Consider the following 24306-nt stretch of genomic DNA (forward strand, 5'->3'; position numbering starts at 1 on the left):
TCAAAGGGCTCTGAGGTTTTTACTGAGCTGTCAAGCTGTGTTGCAATTCAAGTGGAAGAGGCTGAGAAATGGCTCCGCTACCAGCCTATGTTTAGTCAAAATTGAGATGAGTCTGTTGAAGCAATCACTGTTATTCTTGCAGCAATACCATCAGTTAATTATATCTAATATAGTTTTGTTTTTTTTGCAAATTTGAAACGTATCAGGCACCGAGTGTGTTATGCATTGCCACAAGAGCAATTAGAGCAACACAGAGAGAAAGCAGACAGTGAGAAATTACTACTTCAGTTTCAATCCACCCTCTTTTACTGACTACAGACATATACTCTATGTTAACACAGTATTCTAAGTTAAATCTGACTATATTAACTATCTGAAGGACAACAAATTATATCTCGGAGGTCTGTACTTCATATCCATAAAGCTGTAAATTTGTCAGTCAAGTTTTCTGTGGCTTGAAGCACCTGCCAGTCACTGGAGTTCAGTTCAAGACTGACATTTGTAATGTCATCTTATATCCTCTCATGCAGTCCCAGGTGAATTCCGGCTAATTATTTATTAGTTTGCCAATTTTCACTGAAGAAAAAAAAAAAGATTTAAAAAAAAAGTAAAATCAGTTTTAACTCATTTTCACTTGGATTTTAGTTTGTTTTTCATTGGTAGACAATGATCAATGCAATTATAACCAAATGAGGCCTCTTGGTGATGAGCCAAGCTTAGAAAATGCTTCCCATAACAAAAGCAAGGAGAAACATAGGGGAAAAAGACAAATTAGCTGCTTATTATGCAACAGAGTAAGTAACAAAAATTAACAGTTTGAACGAGCTTACTGAGAATTTGTGCTGCAAACCTGCAGACCTTTTTTAAAGTAGCTATTTTGACATGAAATGGTAGGATAAATACTGGTGTTACCAATCATACTAATTAAGGTTCTGTTCCATTCAGGTCAAACAGAGTCAGGGTGCTGCTATTGTGCATGTTGGCTCCCCGGAAAGGCTCTGCTACACCAAATGGAATCAAACCTCAAGTAATATCACTGGTAACACCCGTGTTCACCTTATTATTTCATGTTTAAATGGCGGCTGTGAAAAAGGGATATCGTGTTTATAAAATTAAATTTGTTTTATTTTTTAATGAACCCATTTTGGGTAGCCAAAATAAATCACCAATTTTTGTATTATAAAACACAAATATACACACAGGCTACTCCACATAGGCAACTCTGGAAGCAGCATTTTAGACAAACTAATAACACAGTTTTGCAATACATGTATATATATATAGATTATGTTTTATATTTAGGTCCTTCTTATCTGTGATCAGAGGATGAGTCATGTAGATGTCTGTCTGTATGCATACAAGCATCATGTGTTATGTACTGGGCTGGGAGAGACAAACAAACCCAACACCTCGCAGAAGAGAAACACAGGGTGAAGAAAAACGTATTATGTTCTTGCACCATGCCAGACAGCATAACAGTGTGTGTGAACAATAGTCTGTCACAACATCGATTGAAAGGCAGATCCAGACTGGCCATTCATAGAGTTAAAATTCAAAAGAAAACAAAAGCAAGGTATTTTCAGTCAGATCTATACCTATGGTTCCCTTGCTTTTAACCTGATGGCGGGATTTCAATTGTGTGAAATCTCTTATGTATGGAAATGGAGGCAAAACATTAGTAAGATATTTTAACGTAATGCAGTCCAATACAAAACCACCACTACATAGGGCCTACAAATGACCATATTACTGGACTGCTTTAGATTGTACAGGTGTACTGAATCTCTCAGCAGGTGCACAGCTTCACAGATAACAATGTGTTTTTGTGCTTTATGGACAAGGGTGAGAGATTTTCTAAATATTTACTGTGTTTTCTGTTGAGCCCATTGAAATTAAAATTACTATGTCGCCTCAAAACTTTGCTCAAGTCTTTTATGCATTGTTTGGACCCGGGAGGTCTGCATCTATTATTGTCATTTCAATGTGGTCCATTATCTGGCAAGTTTTAGAAAGCAGCTACTTTTGGTAGGCATTAATACATCACATCACTTTTTCTTTTGTTGGCCAGGGACTATAAAAACTGGAAGGAAAGCTCTGTCAACAAAATGGTTCCAATACAAGCAGTCTGGTCTGAATTTGCAGAGTGGGCTGGGCTGGAGTTAAAGTTCCTGGATTCGTGAATGGTCACAACGATGCTATCCAGTGATTGCATTTTTGGCTTACAACACCACCATGCGAGTTTTAGTCCAAGTGGGGAATAAAATTAATCGCCCTACTTAAGTTTGGCTGGCATGCTTTTGGGATGATACAATGCTATGTGCTTAGAAAGGCAACAAACCAGAATGCAACAGCTGCAATGATACAAATATAATAGTAATGGAATGGAAATAATGCAGCATCATGAAGAAACATGATAACATAAGAAAAACCTGGCACATCATTGAACATGTTAAACACAAAAATATCAGTGCAGCCTTAATAATGATTGATAGAGAAAATCAATAGTGATTGATAAAGTCATGTAAACATACCAGCAATATATACACCTTTCACTACAGTTTCAATGTCTATATCTGTTGAATATGAAAAATATATAAAAAAAGGTTTTAACTCAACACCTCCTGTATTCTTTTAAGATTAAAAGCTCTTCTGCTGTTGCCAAATTATGTGATCATTAATATCAGCGGGCTATTAATGATTTTCACTTGCATTCTGTGCAAGCACAATCACATCCTATGGTTGACTAACTCCCTCTACTCATTCTTCAAAGGACATCTATGTGGAAGGTACTGTTGTAAGAGAAGTGTTACTCCATTAAGGAAAGGGCAGTGCGTAATGTGTGTTTGAGAAAAGAAAAAATACAACTGGCCAAAAAGTGTCGGTGATTGCGAGCGTAGCAGAGGAAAAACTAATGTACAGTATAGATTACAGTGTGTCAGTTAATAAATGCTGCAGTTTCTCAAGACCAAGGAAAGTCTTCTGTGTTGTTTCCCAACTGCTGAAATAGTGAAGGGGGTAACCGTAGGAAATATCTCCCCCCTGCTTTAGATTACGGTCTGGAAGCCAGGCAGGAAAGGTAGTAAATTATTAGCCTGCTATGTAAAGTTGACTTATACTGCATGTCATTACTACCTATGTGTCCAGTGTTATGAACTTTAGGTAGCAGATAAGACAAATGTAACTTTAGGCTTGATGGTGATTATACACTAATGTTTTCTAGCTGAGCCTTCAGCACTGTCTTGGATCGTGCTAGTCATGACAAAGTTACACTCCAAAAGCTGTTCTTTAATTGACCAGTGATTAAAGTGGCCTTCCTCACATCCTAACAGTTGGAAAAACACAGCTGTACGTCATAGGAGACTTTAGGAGTGATAGTAGAATATCAAATGGCCCTCCACCTCCAAATTCCCCTATAGAAGAGTCCTGGAGCTCATCTACCAAATCAAATGTTCACAGGCAGGAGTTTTAGATTGAAAAAATATTTGTAAGAAACCACTGTTCAAACTGTTTACTTATTATCAATAGAAGAAGAATAGTTAAAATAATTTTCTTGGTGGCATTTAATTTTTTTTATATTAATGTTTACAGATAAATGTCAAACGCTGCATATTAGGTCAATAAAGACACAAATAATAATAATGGTCCAAAATGATTTGAAATGGCATATTTTGTATTAAAAGTTTTCTTGGGAAGGATCCCCAGGACCCTCCACCACGTATGTTTGCCTAAGTATTTCAGAAACCTAGGGAATCTTTATCTTTTAATGTTTTTTTCCCTTCTTTTCTGTGTCTGTGATATTTTTGAATGGAAAATTAATAAAAAGTATATTTAAAAAAACTAAAACAAAACAGGAACATCAGCCCTTCACAGGACTATGGGGTTAAATGGGTTTTTTTTTAGGGTTTTTGGGTGATTTAGGGTTAAAATAATCTGTTCTGTTCTAATCTGATTGAAACAACTGGCCTGAGACATTCAGTTGAACTTCTACTTACTGTCACCCGAATGTGGAGCATCAACACAGAACTATGCAAATTAGATCTCACCAATTATTTTACCCTTTCACAAAAAGGTTAAGTGCCTTCTGTGTGGTCATGCAGGGTTTATTTGTTAATTTCCAACTGGTCATCAACATTTGTTAGAGAAGAGAATAGTGAAGCAGTATCTATATACAATATCTATATATTTTTTACTTCCTTTAATTTCCGACTATTATACTGATATTTTCTCACTGGTTCCTGGTGAGTTTTACCAGATCAGATCTAATACACTATGAGATGTAAAGCCATTTGCTGACTGGTATTTAAATACTGCATAACAGTGTGAAAAAAAAATCTCCTTATTACAGTTTCTCTCCATTTATACACCTTTTCTTCTTTATTTTACTTTCTCTTTGATCTTCTCCTTCTCCTCTCTATTCTTATGGAAAGCCAATTAACTGAAGGTCACCTGTATGTTCACTCCCTGTGAAATTACCTGGCAAGTTAGTTGGCAGTGTTACAGACCTTATGGCCAAAATGTAGCATTAATTTAGATGAAATAAAGTAACACAATAAAAAGTCATCATTACACAAAAGTGTTTTCACTGCTCTCAAAAGGCTTGCTTCATTTTCTCAGATCCGTCACTAACCCTAACCCTCACATTTCGCATTACATACTTGCTACAAACTCTGCAGGAGATACCCTTTGTGTTTGTCTACGTTCTTACCCTTCCTGTGTTATAAATGCACTTTCTACATTAGGAACCACCTCCTACTTGGGACCAAAAGCAGCTTAATCAATCTCACACTTAATCCCAACCTAATTCTCTCCTTCCCTAACAGAGAGAAAGTCACCACAGGGTGGGCAGAGACAGATGTTGCTGCTCCACAGTCATTACTAAGCGCATGTTAACTCAGACAGACCTGCCAAGGAGCCTACTGATGTTCAAGAAAATCGACCCTTCCTTAAGATTTCCTATAATCGTGCTGAGAGTCGTCTTTTATACTCTCTTTGTTATGATAAAATGACAAGGTAATTTTACAGAGGCTTTTGTTTGCAGATAGTCTACCCACTGTCCATCCTCCCACACAGAATCAATAGTTGGCTCCTTTTACATACCCATAACTGTGAGTACTGTGCAAGCACACCTTAAAAGGCATTTACAAAAGGCATACAGATATCATATCGCAAACCTTTCAAACAAGACTAAGAGTCCATAGCCATGCTAGCAGCTTTGTGAGGCAGTACTTATGCACAGCAGTGGTTTGAGCTAAATGCAAAAAGTTCACTATGACAGTGCTAGCAATGTTAATCAGGTAACATGCCAGCGTAGCTCAGTTAGCATGCTTACATTTTCTAATTTGCAGTAAACACCAAAAACAGTTGAAAGCCGATGAGAAGTTTTGCCGGTATTTGGTTATAAACCCAAGTATTGTACAAATTTCACTTTTGACCTGATGATGCTCCTATATGAAAAGTGAAGGGATGACCAAAGTTGTTACATTTCACCCTGATGGGGATGTGAATGTCTGTGCCAAATTTGATATCAATCCATTCAATAGTTTTAGACATTCCACTCAAAGCCACAAATGTAAAGCTCAAGAGCCATAGTCAGGGGATCACCAAAGGCATTAGGATTCATCCTGTGGGAACCAATAATGAGTTTACTAAATGTTGTGGCTATCTATCCAGTAGTTGTTGAAATATTTGGACCACAGTGGTAGACCGACAGACTGACCAACCACTGCAATGATATTGCCGTCCCTCAAGCCATTATTTAAAATCATTTATGTTGCCGTACAAGAACAGAGCAGGCAATTTTTTTTATTTAAAACCAAGAAATTGGTTCAAATAAAATAGGGGTGAATGTAGTCAATTTTCATATATAAAATAGTTGATATTTATTGCCTGATTGAATGGTGATGAACAGTCAGAGGGGATTCTCATCTTGTATTCAAGGTGTTTTCAGTAGCTTACTGTTTGAGCAGGTGTGGGCCGGTAAATAGGCATGTTGCATCAGATTTAAAACAAAGCATGGCATGACTGACTTATTCAATTTGCAGCCATTCTGCTGAGCAGTGTCTATGTAAAGACATGGTAAGTTTAAAAAATAAGCAGATAAGAGAGCATGGACCTGGGTTGTGTCTGGTCATGGTCAAATGTAAAATAAAATGGAATAAAACCCACATATTTCGATTCACCACAGGAACTCAACCCACAACTGCAGAGTCAGTCAATGCCATTTAAATGCAGCCAAAAGACAACAGTGAACGGTTGTTTGTGTATCAAAGTAAGTTCATTTGATATCTGAGCAGTATGGTCAGTTTGAGAAGAATTCCCACAATGCAAGGGGCTGCATGGTCCTTGACAGCAAAGCAAGAATTTGCCGTCAAGTTTGTTTTTCAGTGGATGAGATGAACTTTTGTGGCCTTGACATGCACTGGGTCTATTTTGTCTTTTCAAATAAAAAGCTGGGGCATTAGACTCCCCTTCAGCACTGTCAGAGAACATGGCTGAAATCTACAACAGTAGGATTGTTTGAAGGAAGCAAAACAGTATTTGCTATAAAAATGGTTACAGATGAGAAAGAAAGATAGAACAAAGGGAGGAACAAAAAAGAGAGAAACAAAAAATGACAAAAGAAGAACAAACTCAACAAAAAAGAAAAAGCTGAATCTCAGAAGGTATTAAGGGTCTTTTGATTAGCAATGGGCTGTTATAGGATCATCATATAATTTTGTTCTCTCTTATTCGCCTGAAGGCACAAAAGCCAAAAAACCCTTAAGGATGCTTACATCTACAGCTGTAGAACACTGTCATCACCCTGCTTCTTGTGGAGCTACAACAGCATACAAATCTTTTTTTTTTTTTCTGTTACTTATGAAAGAAATTATGGAACATGCTCTCTCACAAGAGAGAATCAAATTATGTGTTGAAAATGTACAATGACAAATGGAACCACAAGAGGTGAAGCCTTGAAGTTGTTTACATAATGTGCCTTTTATGCAACTGATGCATTGGTGAAGACTAGAATGAATCAGCTTCCGTGACACACTTCATTACACTGAGCTACACTTTGCCCCTAAGGTCAGGGAAGCCAGCTGTTTAAGCTGTAATAAAACACAAAACTCACCATGTGTTCTCCTGCTGCAGAGCCTGGTGTTTCTTTCACCATCCAAAAACAAAGGATTAAAGAAATATGATATATTGTAATAATAATTCTCTAAATAAGTGTAATATAGATAATGATGTTTTGGACAATTCTTTGTACGTAGTGCTACAAGTGTGAGGCCTGCAGGTACATGCAAGAAGGTGCTCTATCTTTTCTAACATCTGCTGTTATAGACTAATGCACCATCAGCAAATTGATGACACAGCAGCCCAGGAAAACACAGCCTTATCGCACCACGTATAAATCCATCACACCAAGTTCACTCCTACTTTACATGTCCGATAAAGATGGCCTCAGTATGTAGGCAATCATGCTTCTGACAAATTACTCAATTTAAATTTCCTTTTTCAGCATGTTCATTCTGACATCTGTTCCTTTTGGTATGAGTTTTAAATATCAGATAAAAAAATAATTGAGCAAAATGATCTTTCTGATATCTGAAAGATTCAAAAACACACCCTTTTACAGACAGTCATATTATAAATTAGATTGAGATATACAGTTTGATGATCATAGATCAGCACAGTGCCTCGTCAGTCACAGTCAATCAGCAAATCCGATTATAGCTGAGGACAAAAAGACTCTACAGTCCAAAATAAACCGAGCTGCTATTCAATGGTTAAATAATGTCTCACTGTCTGACTTTAGGTGCATCAGCCAATGAGTCATATGTTTTTTTCTCACATATTGTACAGTATTTAGACTAATATGATAAAAGCAATGTGTCTCGCAGCCATAATGTTAAAAATAAAACATAACACAGCCATATCTGCAGTATATTTATATATCATTGGCAATGTACCATCTTTTCTGCTCTGGTTGAAAACCAAGATTCCTATAGAAAAAGAAAAGGATTTCCATGGCACCAAAGGTGAAAAAATAAAATAATAATAATCATCATGTTTGTGCAAACATCGCAGAGCTTTCTGTGATTATGGGTGGATGATAAAAATGCACCAGGCAATCTGCAGTAGTTTGTATTAAGTAGAAAAGCTAGATCACTTAAGTGAAAGAAATGTATATATTTATGACCAGGCTTTGCCCCACCATTATGTTTGGTATGGTAGCCAGTCAGAATTCACTTCAGATAACATTGCAAGGGTAGGCTTTAGGTAACGTCAGCTCAGCTAGGTTAGGCTTTAGTTGGAAGGTACTAGGTGATTGCTATAATGCGTTGTTGTTGTGGCAAAGTAGATGTACAGAGCAGGGGCGGAGCTAGAGTGCTACCCCGGCCACCCCTGGAACCTGATTGGACACCCTGGGTGCCACCCCAGTTGATTGACAGGTCACTGCACGTCACATCGAAAACAGCAAGATTTTTAAACCAAACAGAGAAGGCAGAATAAACAGATAACAATGAAGAGGAAGGGAGATATTTCCAACTTTTTTGCTAAAAAAAATAAATCAGGCACAGATCAGGCACAGACAGACCCCAGCCCAGATATCAGCAGCCCGGGCAGCTCCCAACATGAAACTAGCCAGGCAAGTCATTCATTAACTCTCATACCAGGGAATGTTGATTCTCGTGCAACCGATTCTGTTAGTTGTAGGCTTACATATACTTTAACCTAGGCGTATGAACAGTAATAAAATGGTTAAATTACAGTTATTAATCTTACCTAGCCACAAATAGATACATTACCTCATCACTTTGCACCATGCCAACAACTGTGTCTTTCTTTCACGCGCTTCCAAAACAAATGCAGGTTCTACATCCAAGCACACTTTACCCAGATTAGATCTTTACGACACCAGGTGCTGGTGCTCATGCTACTTTTGTCCACAGGGGCTGCCAGAATCAACACAAAATCAAAGTTCCTTGTAGGGACTGTAATCAATAGTGAAAATAATCATTAGTTGCAGCCCTCAATGAAACTAATGAAGTGCCTGTGTCAACTTTAAGAGTAATACATTCACATGATGAACAAGGCAATTATAATCTAGGCATTTATGGAAAATCTAAGCGAAACGTTCTGTACTATGTTTCAAGAACGTGATAAATATCATGAAAGGAACTTTCCTACTGAAGGGGATGTCACAGCGTTGTACTTCCTGCCCTTTTCATGCTAAATCTAGACACAATGCTGAAGAGACATGACAGGAAGGCTTTGACAAGATCACACTGAGAACCTGATCCATGCTCCTGTGCTTTGAGTAAAGCTGAAAACGTCTGTGCTTACAGCAATGATGATGAAGGCGACGGGAGAAGTAGCAACAAGGACTAAAGTAGAGTTTCTGATCAGTTAGCAATGCAATACACCATGTAATAAACGGAAAAATACATAACCTTGTATTATGGAGATTCATCTTAAACAAAAGGGAAGATAATTACTATATAAAAGAGAAAATGGTAAATAAGTATTTTATCTAAAAAATAAATAAACCATGTAATAATTCATTCTGAATTTTTTTGTGTACCTGTTTTTAACTTGCTGCATATGATTTAGAGAGATAATTAAACTGACTTGAGAAGACAACAACAAAAAAAGAAAAAGCTGTAATATTCTCAAATCTGAATCAACTTATATCAAACAGCATGTTAGCCCCCGGAATAAATTAAGTGTAATGGACCAAATATTGTTTAATTTAATGTTGTGCATTGTTTCAGTCAGTCTTCCTCAGGGTATGATTATGTAAGCAAACTTCACTAACTAACTTTGTGTTTTACATGTAACACAGCATGCTTGACATACACTGGTGGGTTTCCTGCCACTTGTTTTAATGCACATTTTCAGTTTGTACATAAAAACAGCTGGATGGAAATGCAAAAATTTAAACACTGCTCAAACTATCACAACGTTTTTACACTTGGCTGAGGTGGAAAAGTAGTGATAAAAGCAAGATTCAACAAAGTAATGGAAAAATACTTAGTGAATAAATCATGACATACATGAAGCATGTGATATAAACGCCCACTGAAGAGACAGATATGTTGACAGATGAAAAACCTCAGGTCAGATCATAAATGCCATATTTCCATCACATTTTCTATATTGTTTTCCACCGTTTGAGGTTTGACTGGTGCCCATTTAATCTCTTGTGCCCTCTTCTTAAGCAATGGTTTACTGGCACCTAACAGGAGCCAGTCTAAGAGACGTACAATGTTAAAAATTGGTGTGATGTGTTGCTGCAGCTGTCAGAGACTATTTCTTAGAGAACTCTGAGAAAAAAAAAAAACAATTACAGTGGCCCAGTCTCTGAGAGTTAAACACAATACTTATTCCAAATCTATTTGTATGCATTCTATGAGGACAATTTTGACAAGGAAGCCTCACTTAATTTTAGAAAATTCACTTTGTGTCAGAAGGTACTTTTATAACTAGTAGACCTTTAACCCTGTTCCTTAAAGAATCCATGTTCAGGTCCATGATATCAACAGTAGAATACATTCACAGTTTTCCATTACCTTTGATTAGACCTCTCCTCAGGACTGTGTGAGTGTGTACACACTGTACTTCACTGACATCTTCCTGACTCTTCCATGTGTACAGACTTTGGCTACCTGAGCAAATCCACAATATACTTCAACAAGACTAAAACTGAAAAGATGTCTAATCAGCCAGGGCAACTGAAAGCACCACTGCATGTGTGCAGTGCTGGTATTTGAACCTCAGTACTTTTTGATATCAACCGAATTATGTCTGTTAAACCAATTCTTAAAAACTGTCATATACCAAAAGCTGTAATCATGTTTACCTATTATTATATCCATTTCTACTCTCCTGATTATGTACTTTACTACGCACGTCATAGAGGCGTGCAGGAAAAATACTACATTTAACCACTTGCCGTTTCCTTTTTTTTTTTACTGCAGCTTAACTGCACAGACAACTAAGTAAACTTTGTGCTGCCTGTTAGCAGTGCAGCTAACCTGTATCTACTTGTCGGTGAGTCTGTTCACCCCTAGCCAAGGAGGGGGCAGAGAGCGTTTCAGATGGCATGATGTTGTTTACAGACTGACAAGTAAAAGGAGAAAAACACACCGAAATTTACGGTGGATTGTTGTAAGACCCGGGGTAGCTGGTCTCTAGCACAGAGACACTATTTCCCAGCGCCATAAAAGTCTTCCACACAGTCATTCCCTTCTTTTTCTTTGGATTAGCCTAGATGTATAGCTGCCGTACCATTTTGTTATTAATATTACTTTGACAGTTTATATTTTTAGTTAATCTAATCATTTTAGTCCTTTTGTTGAATGAAATTAGTTTTGTAGATTTGTTAAAAATATATTTTAAAGTATATATAAATAATTATTAATAATTGTTTTTTCATAGATTACATTTTTTGCACCAAACCATCCCCAGTTTGAAAAAGTAAACTAAAATGTATCATAGATAATGTGTGAAATGACTCATTACCACACCCACACACATAAATGCATAATCTGACTAAAACTGAGTGAACTTCTGCAACTGTTTCTGCCTTCTCATACCTCAAGTTCGAATTTAACATTCACTATCTCTTTAAATAGTCAAGTGCCAACACAGATTTTCAGACAGTACTTCTCTCTAGGCAGTGGTGTGGGTCAATGTAGTACTGCTTCAAGGCAGGCACCACGGGTATTTTGACTGTTTTGTGAGGAGGATCCTAATTAGCCGCTACATTCCTTAATTAAACGAGTGCAGAGTTAAACAGTGTAACACAAGCACAAATGTCAATGGTGCCGACTTTGTAGCACCTAATTTAGCACATTTAAAAAAGGCTATTCTGTTAGAGCTAGTTTTATTTTTTTACCACCAGTGCCTTGTTAAACCAAGCCTTCATGCGTTAGACATAGGTTCCCTCTCAAAGGATTTGCAATTTAAGGCTATGGTGCATTGTGCTGTAGTGGGATGTTATACATAAAGAGTTCCTGATATGATATGATTCAATGAATGGAACTGTATTGCAACACGGTGAAAACAAAACAGAGAGCTAGTTAGACAGACAGACAGACATGTAGCCAAAAAGAAAGACAGATAAACAGCAAGATAGCTTGTAGGTTATATTTTACACTTGCTTTAGCAATGTAAACATCTGTTACCCACGCCAATAAAGCCCGTTTGAAAAATAATAAGACAACGAGCTAGTAAAAAAATACACAGATAGCATTACAGCTGGTCAAACAGACAGGATGGGTGGATAGACAGAAGGACATACAGTCAGACAGCTACTGTAGCTAGTTAGACAGACAGCTAGTCAATAAGAAATACAGATAGATTGCAGACACAGAGTGAGTTAGTTGGATAGTGGATAGTAAGTCAGAAGGAAAGAAAGACAGCAAGACAGCTAGTCCGACAGACAGGGTGGATAGATGAATAGCAAGGTAGACAGATAGCTTGCTAGTCAGACAGACAGCTAGTCAAAAAGAAAGATCTGAGTGCTTGCAAGAGACAGACAGGCAGTTGAAGAGCAAGGTAGTGAGACAGACAGGAAGGATAGGTAGATAACAAGACACACTGCAAGTTAGCTAGTCAAAAATAAAGACATAGATCGGTAGTCAGAAAGACAGACAGACCGCAAGACAGGTAATCAGAAAGACATACAGTTAGTAAGAGAGAAAGAAAGGTGAGAGCAAGACAGCTAGTCAGACAGATAGATGGGCAGATGCTCTTACATGGTGGGAATTTAATCGATCCAACTCAATGCTGAGAGTGCACTTTCTACAAAGAGTGCCAATGTCAGAAACAAATCGAAGGACAGATCTCTGTAAATGTGGAACAACATGTCACATACATTCACATGGAGCACTGTGACAGGCCAAACTGGGGGGTGGGAACTTGTAGTGTGGTAGTGGGTGGCTGTATTCCCTTGAGGGCTTGCTTTACTATACACTACATCAACTGTAGCTTGCACTGTACTGAAAAAATAAAACAGATTTACACTCCCTTCTAGATTGCACTCTTCCAAGTAGTAAAAAGATTAGCCAGCAGTGGCAAAGTATCATCTGAGGAATGCCAATTCAGCAATATATTCTCTTCATTTCTCTGCCCTTGGACCGTCTTGCCAATCACTCCTCGATCCACAGTGCTTTGGCTTTTGCCAAATGTGGGTCAGGAAAGGTCTGGTCCACAGGGGAGTCGTGGTGAGAATAATGAAACGGAAATGGGGAACATCTGAGAATATATAAAGTACTGCTGGGACACACCCTCATTCTGGTGCCACAAATGAGCCAATTAGACTCAGACTTGTCTCTTCATGAGGATGCTAATAATGGTGAATGTGGCAATGAGAACTTGTTTTTCCCTTCTGAACTTTGATTTATTTTTTAGCACTGTGCATGTTGAGTATACGTGTGTGTGTGGTGATGCTCTTTCATCTTAGTACCAACTCAGTATATTCTTTTCAGCATATAATACTTAGTGTTAATATGGCTTTAATTCATATGCAGTCCTCCCTGACATTAGAGATGGTTTTGGAGCATTACATACACAAATGTCATGTTTATGAGATACATTTGACCATCAACTGCTCTCATTCATCCCAACTCACCATAGTCGCTCTCGTAAAAGATGATGAACTTCTGCCAGTGCAGTTCTGAGATGAGGGTGAGCAGAACGTCATTGATTCGAACAGGTGGACGGGCAGCCAAGGTGTAGCTCTCTCCGTCTGGGCTGGGGTTGAGCTGGCAGGCAGTGCGGGGTGCACCATCCCCGTTTCTCTGGATGAAAAGATGGGGAATGTGCATTGCATCTGTCAGAGACTGCAGGGCACTTGCAGCTGCGCAGCCTGTGGACGTGACCAGAGCAAGGATGCCCTGATTCATCAACTCACATGCTGGACAGAGGAAAGAAAAAATAGAAAGGAAAGGAAGAGGGGTGAAGACAAAGATTTGAAGAGAGGAAATAAAGATGAAAGACACAGACAGGATAGAGGAGGAAGTAAGAAATAGGAAAAAGCAGATAAATGGAGAAAAATGAGGTGAGGAGAAGAGGAGAAGGAATGAGATAAGACATGGTTAGATATGCTTTCCAAGTCAATTCAAACAGTGATCAATTCCAACAAGATTTTCATATCAAAAATATTTTTTGTCAAGTTTTAAGAGCACGGGACATTATTCAAGAAAGTGCACTCAACTGGGCTTAAGAATTCAAGATGATTCTTTGTGTATCCTACTTAGGATTACATCTGAGCCTTTGCAGATGAGAGCAGATCACAGAAAGCAGGGGGTTGGTACTGAAGTTGTATTGTAATGTGTAGATGAGAGATTTAGTGGGGGGCATCCTCTAATCCTTGTCCCCAGACAAAAATGAGACAGCTGATTAAAGCGAAAAATGCTTGTTAGAGGTAACAGTCACTTGAAAACAGCGGATGCATCAGAGAGCTACAGGAGTCGGTGTGTTTCTTAGCGACTGAGTGGGAAGAATCTGTCACAAATAAAAATCTGGAGTATTTTAACTTTTTACAGAAGGTTAAATGCAAAATGATGCCTCTCATGAATCTAAACTAAATATTGTCCTTCACACCCTTCTCTCTCTCTCTCCCTCCCTCCCCCCCTCTCTCTCTCTCTCTCTCTCTCTCTCTCTCTCTCTCTCTCGGTCTTTCTATAAACCTGAATCTATAAACCGGCACAGATTAAGCCTGCAGACACATGCTTGTAATGTCTGTACATTTTTATTTACACGTTATTTGGACAAAATCTGTCTTAGATCCTCTTAGGGCAGGTCAGCATGTCTGCTGGGACAAAATGCCAAATACCTTTTAAAGAAGAAAATGCCATCTTTGACATTATTAATACATCTAAAATTGACGAGAAAAGCTGTTCTGTCTAAGTAGTGGTAAATATTTAATGACAGTGGGTAGACTTGAGGTTGCAGTGATCTGATCTATTAGACATTCATTATTTTCTCTTAAATGTATCTGACAGTTAATCAATCACCTAAAAAGATGATTAATTCAAACAAAATGACCATGTTTAGTGAAGTTCACTTTAAATATACAACACAATTTCATAACTCTATCTTTAATACAGTTGTGTAGTGTAAAGGTAAAATACAGTTCATAAGCTGTTTTTACTTTTTTCTCTTTCTACAGTTGGTTTTCATGTGCATTTGAAACATTCATCCGTACTAAAATCTTCAATTTCACATTTAGCACACAGGCTAAAACTCACTGTGCATCGAATCAGGCAATTTTCACAAGATACGCGACTTATTCTAAACCAATATTTTTGGCTCAGTTGAAACCACAGCTTATATTATTCTCATGTTTTAGAGGAAAAATACACATTCATAACTGCTGACCCTTTACTCTTGACCAAACCTTTTGTGGAGTATACAAACCATAAATTGTTATTTGTATAGTCTCTTATGTTAAAAGATGCAAAAGACAGAAATAGGCAATTACCAGGAAAGAGAAAGTGACGTGAATCCCAATGCAAAACAGTTAAAATGAAGAATAATGAATTTGCATTTAATTTTAAGCTCTCTGTGTTATGAGCTGCATAATCGTCTACTACAGGGATTCTCTAATTTTGCATGTGACACAGGACAGGATACGGCAAACGCTGCCTTTAAAATTCAAGTCACTGCTTCTCACACAGCAGGGCTCTTATAATTTCAGCATAAACAGCTGAGCATATTGTTCAAAACAGCAATTAAATGTTCTCTCACTGAATTTCATGATACCACCTAATTATATAGTCCACTTCAATGTCTGCAAAATTTAGCACAAAGTAACAGCACTGCAATCTAAGACCTTATTGTATCATACAAATCTGTGATATCGAGCACTTCAAGAAGCACAACAAGGACCGCAGAACATGAACATATCATAAACATATTCATGTATGTTAAGGTCTACCATGATACCAGAGGAGGTGTGAAGGAGGAGATTAAGAAAAAGGAGAGTGGTTTTGGATAACAGACATTAGGGAGAGGGGTGAGAAGGATGAGTGAGGAGGGGGAGAAAAGGAAGGATGATATTAAGAGGAGGTGTTGAATGGAGGCATACTGGGAAAGGGATGTGTACAGTATGTATGTGTAGGTGCGCGTGTGTGCACGTGTGAATGTATGGCAGAGAGGGAGGACTATTAATGTGACAAATGACGAATTCATCTGCTGACTGCAAGCACAGTACTACATTAAGGCTCTGTAAATCATGAGTACAGGGGCAACTAAATAACATACTGCAGACTAGTGGGCAAGTAGGAATGTCAGCGACCCAAGGTAGAGGAAGATGCACTGTAGTTGTTGTAGTTGAAGTCGAACAAGGAAGAGAGTGCAGAACGAGGAAAAGTGCAGAAGAAAAAGAGGGATTATTTGTAGCCTTTTGCATGGATGCTCAGGAGGGTGCAGGGAAGACAATGTTCTTCTCCTGAGCAGGAAGTGTGTTAGGGTTTCTGTGTGTGTGTGTGGGAGCAAGACATAAAGACAGACTTACATGGATGCCAACATGTGCAACAGGGCACTTGGCGGATATTCCTTAGTCGACATGAAATGCTAATACTCAGTAGGAAGTCATGTGATTGACAGTAATACAAATCTAGAGCATGCTTTAAAACTGGTACAATGTCTAAATGTGTGACTTGGTAACAATAAACTGTGTACTGAGAACAGAGACAGTCTGTTCCTGAGAGTTGCTGGTTCCCTGATAACAAGTTTTATGAGATGCAACCTACCCACACTAAAATTTATACTCCATATCCAGGGCTGGATATGGTATTATTTCTGTCTGGATTTAATTTTAAAGATGCTACATGTACTGTTTTTCAATATAAATATAATAGAAACATTTAGTAGATCAACAGAAAATTCATCAGTGACAATTTTGATAATAAATTATTTGTAAAATGGCAAACATTCTCTTCTCTCTATTCTCTACTTCTAAATGTGAAGATTTGCTGCTTTTCCATGTTCTATATTATTTTAAAGGATCCATTTTTTAATTTTTATTTAGTGGCATCTGAGTATACTTGCAGATTGCAACTCTCTCGGTTCACCCTTCCATTCCCAGCATGAAGGAAAAACTACGATGGTTACGAAACATGTGAAAAAAGCCAACAGCCCTATCTAGAGTCTAGTGTTTTGTTTGTCTATTCTGGGTTACTGTAGAAACATGGCAGTTCAACATGGCAGGCTCCAGGGTCATTCTAAAGGTAACAAAAACAGAAATACATAGTTATGCATATTATATATTTCTGGTTGCTTAATTACTGGACCTGGAATGTCTTCGGGTTTTGGACTGCTGGTTGGACAAGATGTCACCTTGGGCTTTCTGAGTTCAGAAGTTCGGAAAGAGTTCTAAAAGTCAAGGAAATAATCCAGCACATTAACTGATAATGAATATGTAGGTAGTTATTTTGCAAAGTAAAACATCTATAATTTATTTCACTCATTCCACCATCTGTCAATGGAAAAAGCTCAAAATATTTTACTTCATCTATACTTAATGGTGGTTCATATACTAATATATTTTTTTCTTTTCTGATCTGTACACTCTCCCCCTAGTCCCTTGGCCACTTTTAGCAGACTGTGGCTAAAGTGCATCTGCGGCCATTTTGGCTTCATAATGGATACCCCGGGCCCATTACACAGCAGACAGCCCACTGACAGGAGGCAGGAGTGCTCCACAGTCATTGGCAAGGATGATAATGGTGGAATAATGACTCTTAAATGTTCCCCCTGAAGTGGACAGGGGCCATCACTCATTTCCTGCTAGCTATCTGACATTGAATGTTATCATATAACAGCAGTCTTATACATACACCTTAAAGGAATAGCGTCCTCTGCCAGGATAAAGCATATAAAGTGTCCTAAAACCATTGATCTATTCTAATTCTATTTATCTGGGCTAATTTGATAAATGTATAGACTGTGTGTATGGATGGAAATTGATGGATGGATTTTAACAAGTCTAGTGTAATTAAAGGAGTTCTAATAGGGAGATGAAAACAACAGCTGCTTTCTTTGGAAAGAGATTTTCTAATCGATCAAGCCCATTGTGGGCATTTTCTTCTCAGAAATGGTGTGGCTGATCGATGGATGATAAATTCAGTAGAGGTGGATGAATTTTTAAACACATCTAATCATCACTGCATATCTTTAAAATCCTGATACATTTACCATTACAATGAGATCATGTATTTATGCTTAACTGTCAGCAAATTCAGAGACCTAATCAGCGAAGGGGCTGGGAGACTATAAGCGATTCTTTCATTTTCCTTTCACTCATAACTGACATCGTTATAAAGGACATCTGCCACGCGGATTAAAGCGGATCAACAAAAGCAAAACATTTTTCTGCAGAAGTCCTTGCCTCATCAGACCAGTTCAGTTTTGCACAGAGGGTCTAGGGAGAGGGAAAATTATTATCAAGACACCAGGCTGAAAGAAGACATTACAACTTTATGCCTTACAATCTGTTTGCCTGTGAAAACATGATGTCATTAGTGCATTGTCCTCATTTTACCAATGTAACATGAAGGGATGAAACAAACCACCTTGCCACTACTGTAGTGAATATTGCATAAATTGGGTCTGTCTCAGTGATTTCAGTCTAAAAACAGTCTCATTTAGTTTGCTCTGACTCAGAGCACAATCCTAAGATTCAAAAGAGAGTGTCACCACTGTGATAAACGCAGCGATGTTGTCAACACCATTCTACCCTGCAGTGACAATAGTGTAACTCTGATCTAATTGAGATAGCTTGTAATACGTGATTCAGAATGAAATGTTGCCTGTTTTGTATTATCATGAGGCCGCTTGAAAAGGCTGTTTTATAACCCTTTTTAGGATGAGCACCTATTCATTCCCTCTAAAAAAGGAAATCATGAGATAAAGAAGATTATACTTCGTAATGTAAATTAGAATGTGATCAAACAAGAGTAAGAAACCTATTATTGATACAACATCCGATTGTAATTTTTCCACACATAAAGGAACAGTTGGTGCCAAGAAAAAAAAGATCTACCAAATATTTACACATACCTCTGGGCATGTGAGTGTATCAGTGCTAGATCATATTCCTCCTCCTTTCAACACTAATTATAGATTGAGATATCTGACCGCTAAATTGCTCATTGATGGTTTTTAAGCATTTAGCAGGGAAAACTGGAACAAAGTGCAGGTTTTTTTTATGTTTTAGCTGGTGGAAGATTCATAAGAGCTTTAAATGATCCATTTCAGGCTCAGCTAAGAGGAGACTGGGTGTTGTGTCATTTCCTCATTACGAATGTGTCCTTCCATTCTGTTTTTGGCAGCTTCCCATAACATAATAGCTCTTCACCACACAGAAGGGAGAAATGGGAGAGATCAGTGTTATATGGCAGCTGGACCACAGCTTAGTTCAACACTTTAACAAGTGTACAGCACCTCCAGTAAGAACGAATCGTCTCTCCATCGCTCTCGCTCATTCACTCACTCAATCTCGTCTTGCTCTCTTCTTTTAGGAAGATAAACATCTATGGTCTTTTTCCCCACGCCTGCACTCCTGCTGTCAGACTAAGATAAGGGTTCATATCCCCGTCAATAGTATTGATGCTAAGACTGCCCGTGTCATCTGAACTATGAAGTGTTTCACTACTCTAAATTATACCCTCCAGACAACTGACAGGTAGAATGGCAGAAATAGACTTAGTACAGTAGATACAGTTTATATACAGGGAGTTGACACAACAACAGGGCCTTCATAGTGTAGCACAACCCAATACAGTATGTCCAAATTCTGTTTTGTCCACAGGGGTGGATAGGGGCACCTCAGAATACAATGCAATTCAATACAATTCCACCACAACCCTAAGAAATTAGTTGGATTGGTACCTCTCGGACACAGTCTGAACACAAATTTAACCTTACGAGCATCACAAAGGCTGTATTTAATGCACGTATTTTAAACTGAAATTACATTTCAGGGGCATCCTGGTGGCCTATGAGTTTTAGATGCTGACCATGTCAATTAGTTGCATGGCATTTCAATCCTGTAATTCCCTGTCAACCCTCTACTATTGCTTGTCTCATAAAGGAAAAAAATACTTTGATGAAAAAAAGAAATGGCTTTAGAGTAAATTGTTCATGTCTATTGTGTATACCCCTGTATATCACAATCATAATCAGCTTTTCTCTTACAGCTAACCTTGCGAGGCAGCTCTTACGAGATCGCGTGAGAATCTTGCCAGGTTTATACACTTGTGTCAAACTACGGTGGTTCAAATCAGTGTCCTTTGAGAAATAATTGGCAGCTATGGCATGAGCTATGACTGTGGTTTAACGCTAGGTGTGTGTGAGAAGTGACTCAAAAACAACAAATGACGGCTGTTAAATTGGTTAGCATAGATTCTACTACCATCACTTACATCAGGAGAGTGTTTTTTCTTTAAAAGAAGGGCAAAGAACAGCACTGAAGGCTTTTCTCCATGGAAAAGATGTTTTCCTTCTTCTCCTGAGTGGCTTTAGTACAAGTTTGATTGTTATCTGGTTTGTTGATCTGATTTGTTGAAGTTCAGATGGTTTATCCAATCACCATCATCCAGTGTGCCTGACCTTTTCCAAACAGTTTTCATTGACAACTTCCTAAATGTTTCCCTGTAACAAACCATCAGGCGCCGTCAGGTTATCCAACAACAAGAACTCAAAAGTCACTGGCTTTTGACTTTTACAACAAAGCCACCTATTCTTGACTTAAGCACTTTATGACGTTCTAATATCTGAAGTGGCTCCACGAATTTGATACATAGCTTTTGTCTTTGTAGGCGTTTTAGGACATGCTAAATCCTCAGTCTATTATGGCACATTATCTTAACTATGCATGACTAAACAGAAGTCTTCACCTTCACAACAAATTTTCAAAGATAGGGCCTTTTTATCCACTTTCTCCCATAAACTACTGAAATAATACTAATTCTCACTGCATGTGTTTAAAAAGACCATACAGGCCTTAGCTCACAGAAGAACTGTTTGCTGCTTTGCACTGTATTAAATCTAATGAACAAATAGTCATATACAGTAAACATTGTGTAGTTTGCAAAAACACTGACAGTGTGTTGTGGTTTTCGATCATTCCTTTCGTCTAAGGCTTTGTGTTACAGCTGCTGCTTTGTGTTCTTTGCTCCAGAAGCTGCAATCAGTCAAAAAAATATAGTATAGTATATTAGGCATCAAAATGTTTTTTGACTGACAATGAGACCCAGTTTATTCTGTAGTGTTTTCATGTCTATTCGCCTGGGTCCCTATGTTAAATATACTTTTGAGAGCTGGTTCTTATTATTTTTGACATTGGAACTGACAAAAGAAGATAGCTGCTGTGGCCTGTGAAATTTATGCTCTGGGATATTTTTTGACTGCTGGTACCCGAGGGATGCGACAGAAAAAGGCCTGCAGTCTAAATCAGAGAAGAGCCTGACCTAATGCAACAGAATCCACTCCTTATATATTTGGTAAAAAAGGTAAAGAAGCTAAACAAAAACAGAATAGTTATACCGGGGCGACACACCCAGTGTGCGGTTCTCAGAAATGCTGAGTCACTGACTGTTACTCCGACACTGAAACTCATGCCACCAGACAATGATATAAACAACAATACCAAAATGTGATACAACTAGCTGCCATGTCTTGTGACACCAGTTCAAACTGTGGAACAATTGGTAGTGACTTAACCCTTTTCCCTGAAGCGATGAGCTTTTGGTGTGCTTCACTAAGCAGACATGTGGAGAGTCTCAGCCTGTAACATTAAAGATTATGATGTTACTTCTAACATCACATTAATGTCTTTGTTATACCAAGAAGACAAATGTCAGTATGAAATTGCATTTATATTAAGCCATTTAAATGAATCCCCACCACTCTGTGTATCCTTGTTATCTCTCCACTCCCTTTCTCTTTTTTCAGACTGCTTTCGACTCTCTGTCACTTAGCACAACGACTGTTCCTTCGAGGGCTAATATGGTCAGTCTAATGTGCATAACATAGTCCCTTGCATACACAAAGATGTGTGTGTGTTTGTTTGTTCTTTTTTGCTAGTACAAGGCTGATTAGCCCTTCTTGCAATTAACATGCAGCAGTGCCTGTTGGGACAAGGTAGTCCATTGGCAGCACTGTGCTGAATGTTGAAACAGGTGAATAGGGAGCCCAGTTTTTATATGGCAAACACGTGTTTGGTTTTTTTGATGATTGATTTGGATGGTGTTATCGAGAAAGATTGGCTAGCATTGTCAGAGGATAATCATGATTCATTCACCATTGGGACCGCGACAGGGTGGGTATTTGCTTGTCTGCTGGAATTAGGAAACAACTCACGCGCTCTCTTGGTAATGTTTCATTTGCTCTGATATTATCTCTTTCTCTCCTTGTCTACATATCTCACTCCGTCTTTCTTTTTCCTCATCTGATCCCTCTGTGTTCACCTCTCACTTGTCCTCTTCATCTCACCCTGTATGGTCCTTATCACAACATGCCCTTGTCTTTCACAGCCCATCTGCATCTCAAGCAATACCTCAAACATGCAAGATAAATAATGAATTACCATAAGTTTATTCAGGGATGCTCTCCTTTTTTGTACTAAAGAATATGAAAACAAAATGTTGGGGGATTAAATAACATTGTTTTAATCTTCTTGTTCCTTTCACAAGCAAAAAACTATTGGTCAACAACAGTGGTCATCATCTGACAGTTCTTAAGAAGACTAATAATGAGACAAAGTCAACAAATAAATAAAATCAGTGGCTGCTTTGAGCAAGCTTATGCCTTTTCTATGAAAATCAGAGCTAAATAGAAATTTTAATGTAGAGTCAGTCTGAATTCCAAACTATCCCTACCAGCCTCTTTTTCTTTCATTTCCCTGACAGGGCTAACATGTGGTTTATGTGATAACGGTGTAAAGAGGTAGTTGAGGGGCTCAGGAGTATAACGACTTTAAGTGCCTGAGTGATTTATAGTTCTCCCCCGACATCTCACAGATACAGTTTTTTAATTATTTTGGCAACCCTGAGTTCACTTTATAAGTCGACTCAGAATTTCGTCAGTTGAATTGGATTTGGATGTTCAATATGAAGATTTGACTATTTGTTCCTTTTTTCAGTTCACTAAAATCAGCAGTTCCTGCGATGTTAACGCTGAGTCCCATGTTTTAGCATTTCTCACATTTTAATGCCTTTCTTTTGATCTGTGATATGAAAACGTACTCTGTGTCCTGCTCATAGTTCAGTTATAAAATCCCAGCGCACCACATAGTGTCTCTCCTGCCGGGCTGCTGATAGCTCGTCTCAGGGTCTATTCAATTGAGGACTCGAATTATTAATTTTTCGGGGACAGCCCAAGCAGCAGCTGAAATGTGGTTTTGCACATCAGTGGGAGGAAGTGAGTCTTTGGTCCTAGGATGGCAAGAGGAGACTACCATTAGCAATGTATGCCCACTACAAGTGGATAGAGAGCTACTACACTGTGGAGGTTAAAGATAGCTACTTAAGTGAAAAAGTGGTACTGTCTAACTATTAGAAATTGTCATGCAATTTGTGTTTATATTTTGGTAGCAGTGTGAATTGTTACTATAGCAAACAATGTTGGATGACATTTTGTTTTGCTTATGCATACATTTAAGCTTCAGTCTATTCCACTGTAGAGGAATAGACTCAGTTCTCTATCCTCCACTGTAATGACATTGCATTCACTATTTCAATGGCTTATGTGAGGCTAACATTTTTAATCCACTACATGGAGACTGTAGCCTACAGTATGTTGGTCATACTATTACAAACAACAACCAGCTCCACTGAGGCTCATGTTGGCACACAAGATCACAGCCACCTGTTCCCACAGCTTGAACAAAGCTGGACATGTGGCCATATGCAAGCATGATGGCAGATAGGTGTTCACCTACTTCACAGAGTAATTCATCCGAATCCACCATTACTATTAACTGTGACCTGATGCATAATAAGGAATAGCCTTCTACATGAGGGTTAAATCAGCTTAATGGGTTAAGCATATTGTGTTGCCAGTTCATTGTGCTGAGTTGAGCAATACATCAATGCAATGTCAAGCAGTTAAAAAGACACTGGACCTGTTTGATGTAACTTTTGGCACTGGTCTTGGAAAGTAAGGCACAACCTTGTAAGCCCCGCACTGCTAAAAATGCATATAACCAATTTACTTTGAGGTGCTTTAGATAAAGCATGCACATGTAACATGTATATGTGATCTGCTATTTAAGTCCTGCCAAGGTTGGACACAACTGCCAAACCCTCT

The 24306-nt window shown here is 38.3% G+C and overlaps 1 protein-coding gene across 2 annotated transcripts in view; it reads right to left on the reverse strand.

Annotated features, from left to right (window-relative positions):
• grid1a (glutamate receptor, ionotropic, delta 1a) overlaps positions 1–24306 on the reverse strand; it is a 227203-nt gene that overhangs the window by 80794 nt on the left and 122103 nt on the right. For both annotated transcript variants that reach the window (XM_051419827.1, XM_051419836.1), the window contains one exon: positions 13622–13906. In XM_051419827.1, coding sequence (XP_051275787.1) covers positions 13622–13906 — 285 coding nt within the window. The remainder of the gene's footprint in view (positions 1–13621; positions 13907–24306) is intronic.

This window comes from Dicentrarchus labrax, unplaced genomic scaffold (assembly GCF_905237075.1).
Source record: "Dicentrarchus labrax unplaced genomic scaffold, dlabrax2021, whole genome shotgun sequence".
In the NCBI taxonomy this organism is placed as follows: Eukaryota; Metazoa; Chordata; class Actinopteri; family Moronidae; genus Dicentrarchus; species Dicentrarchus labrax.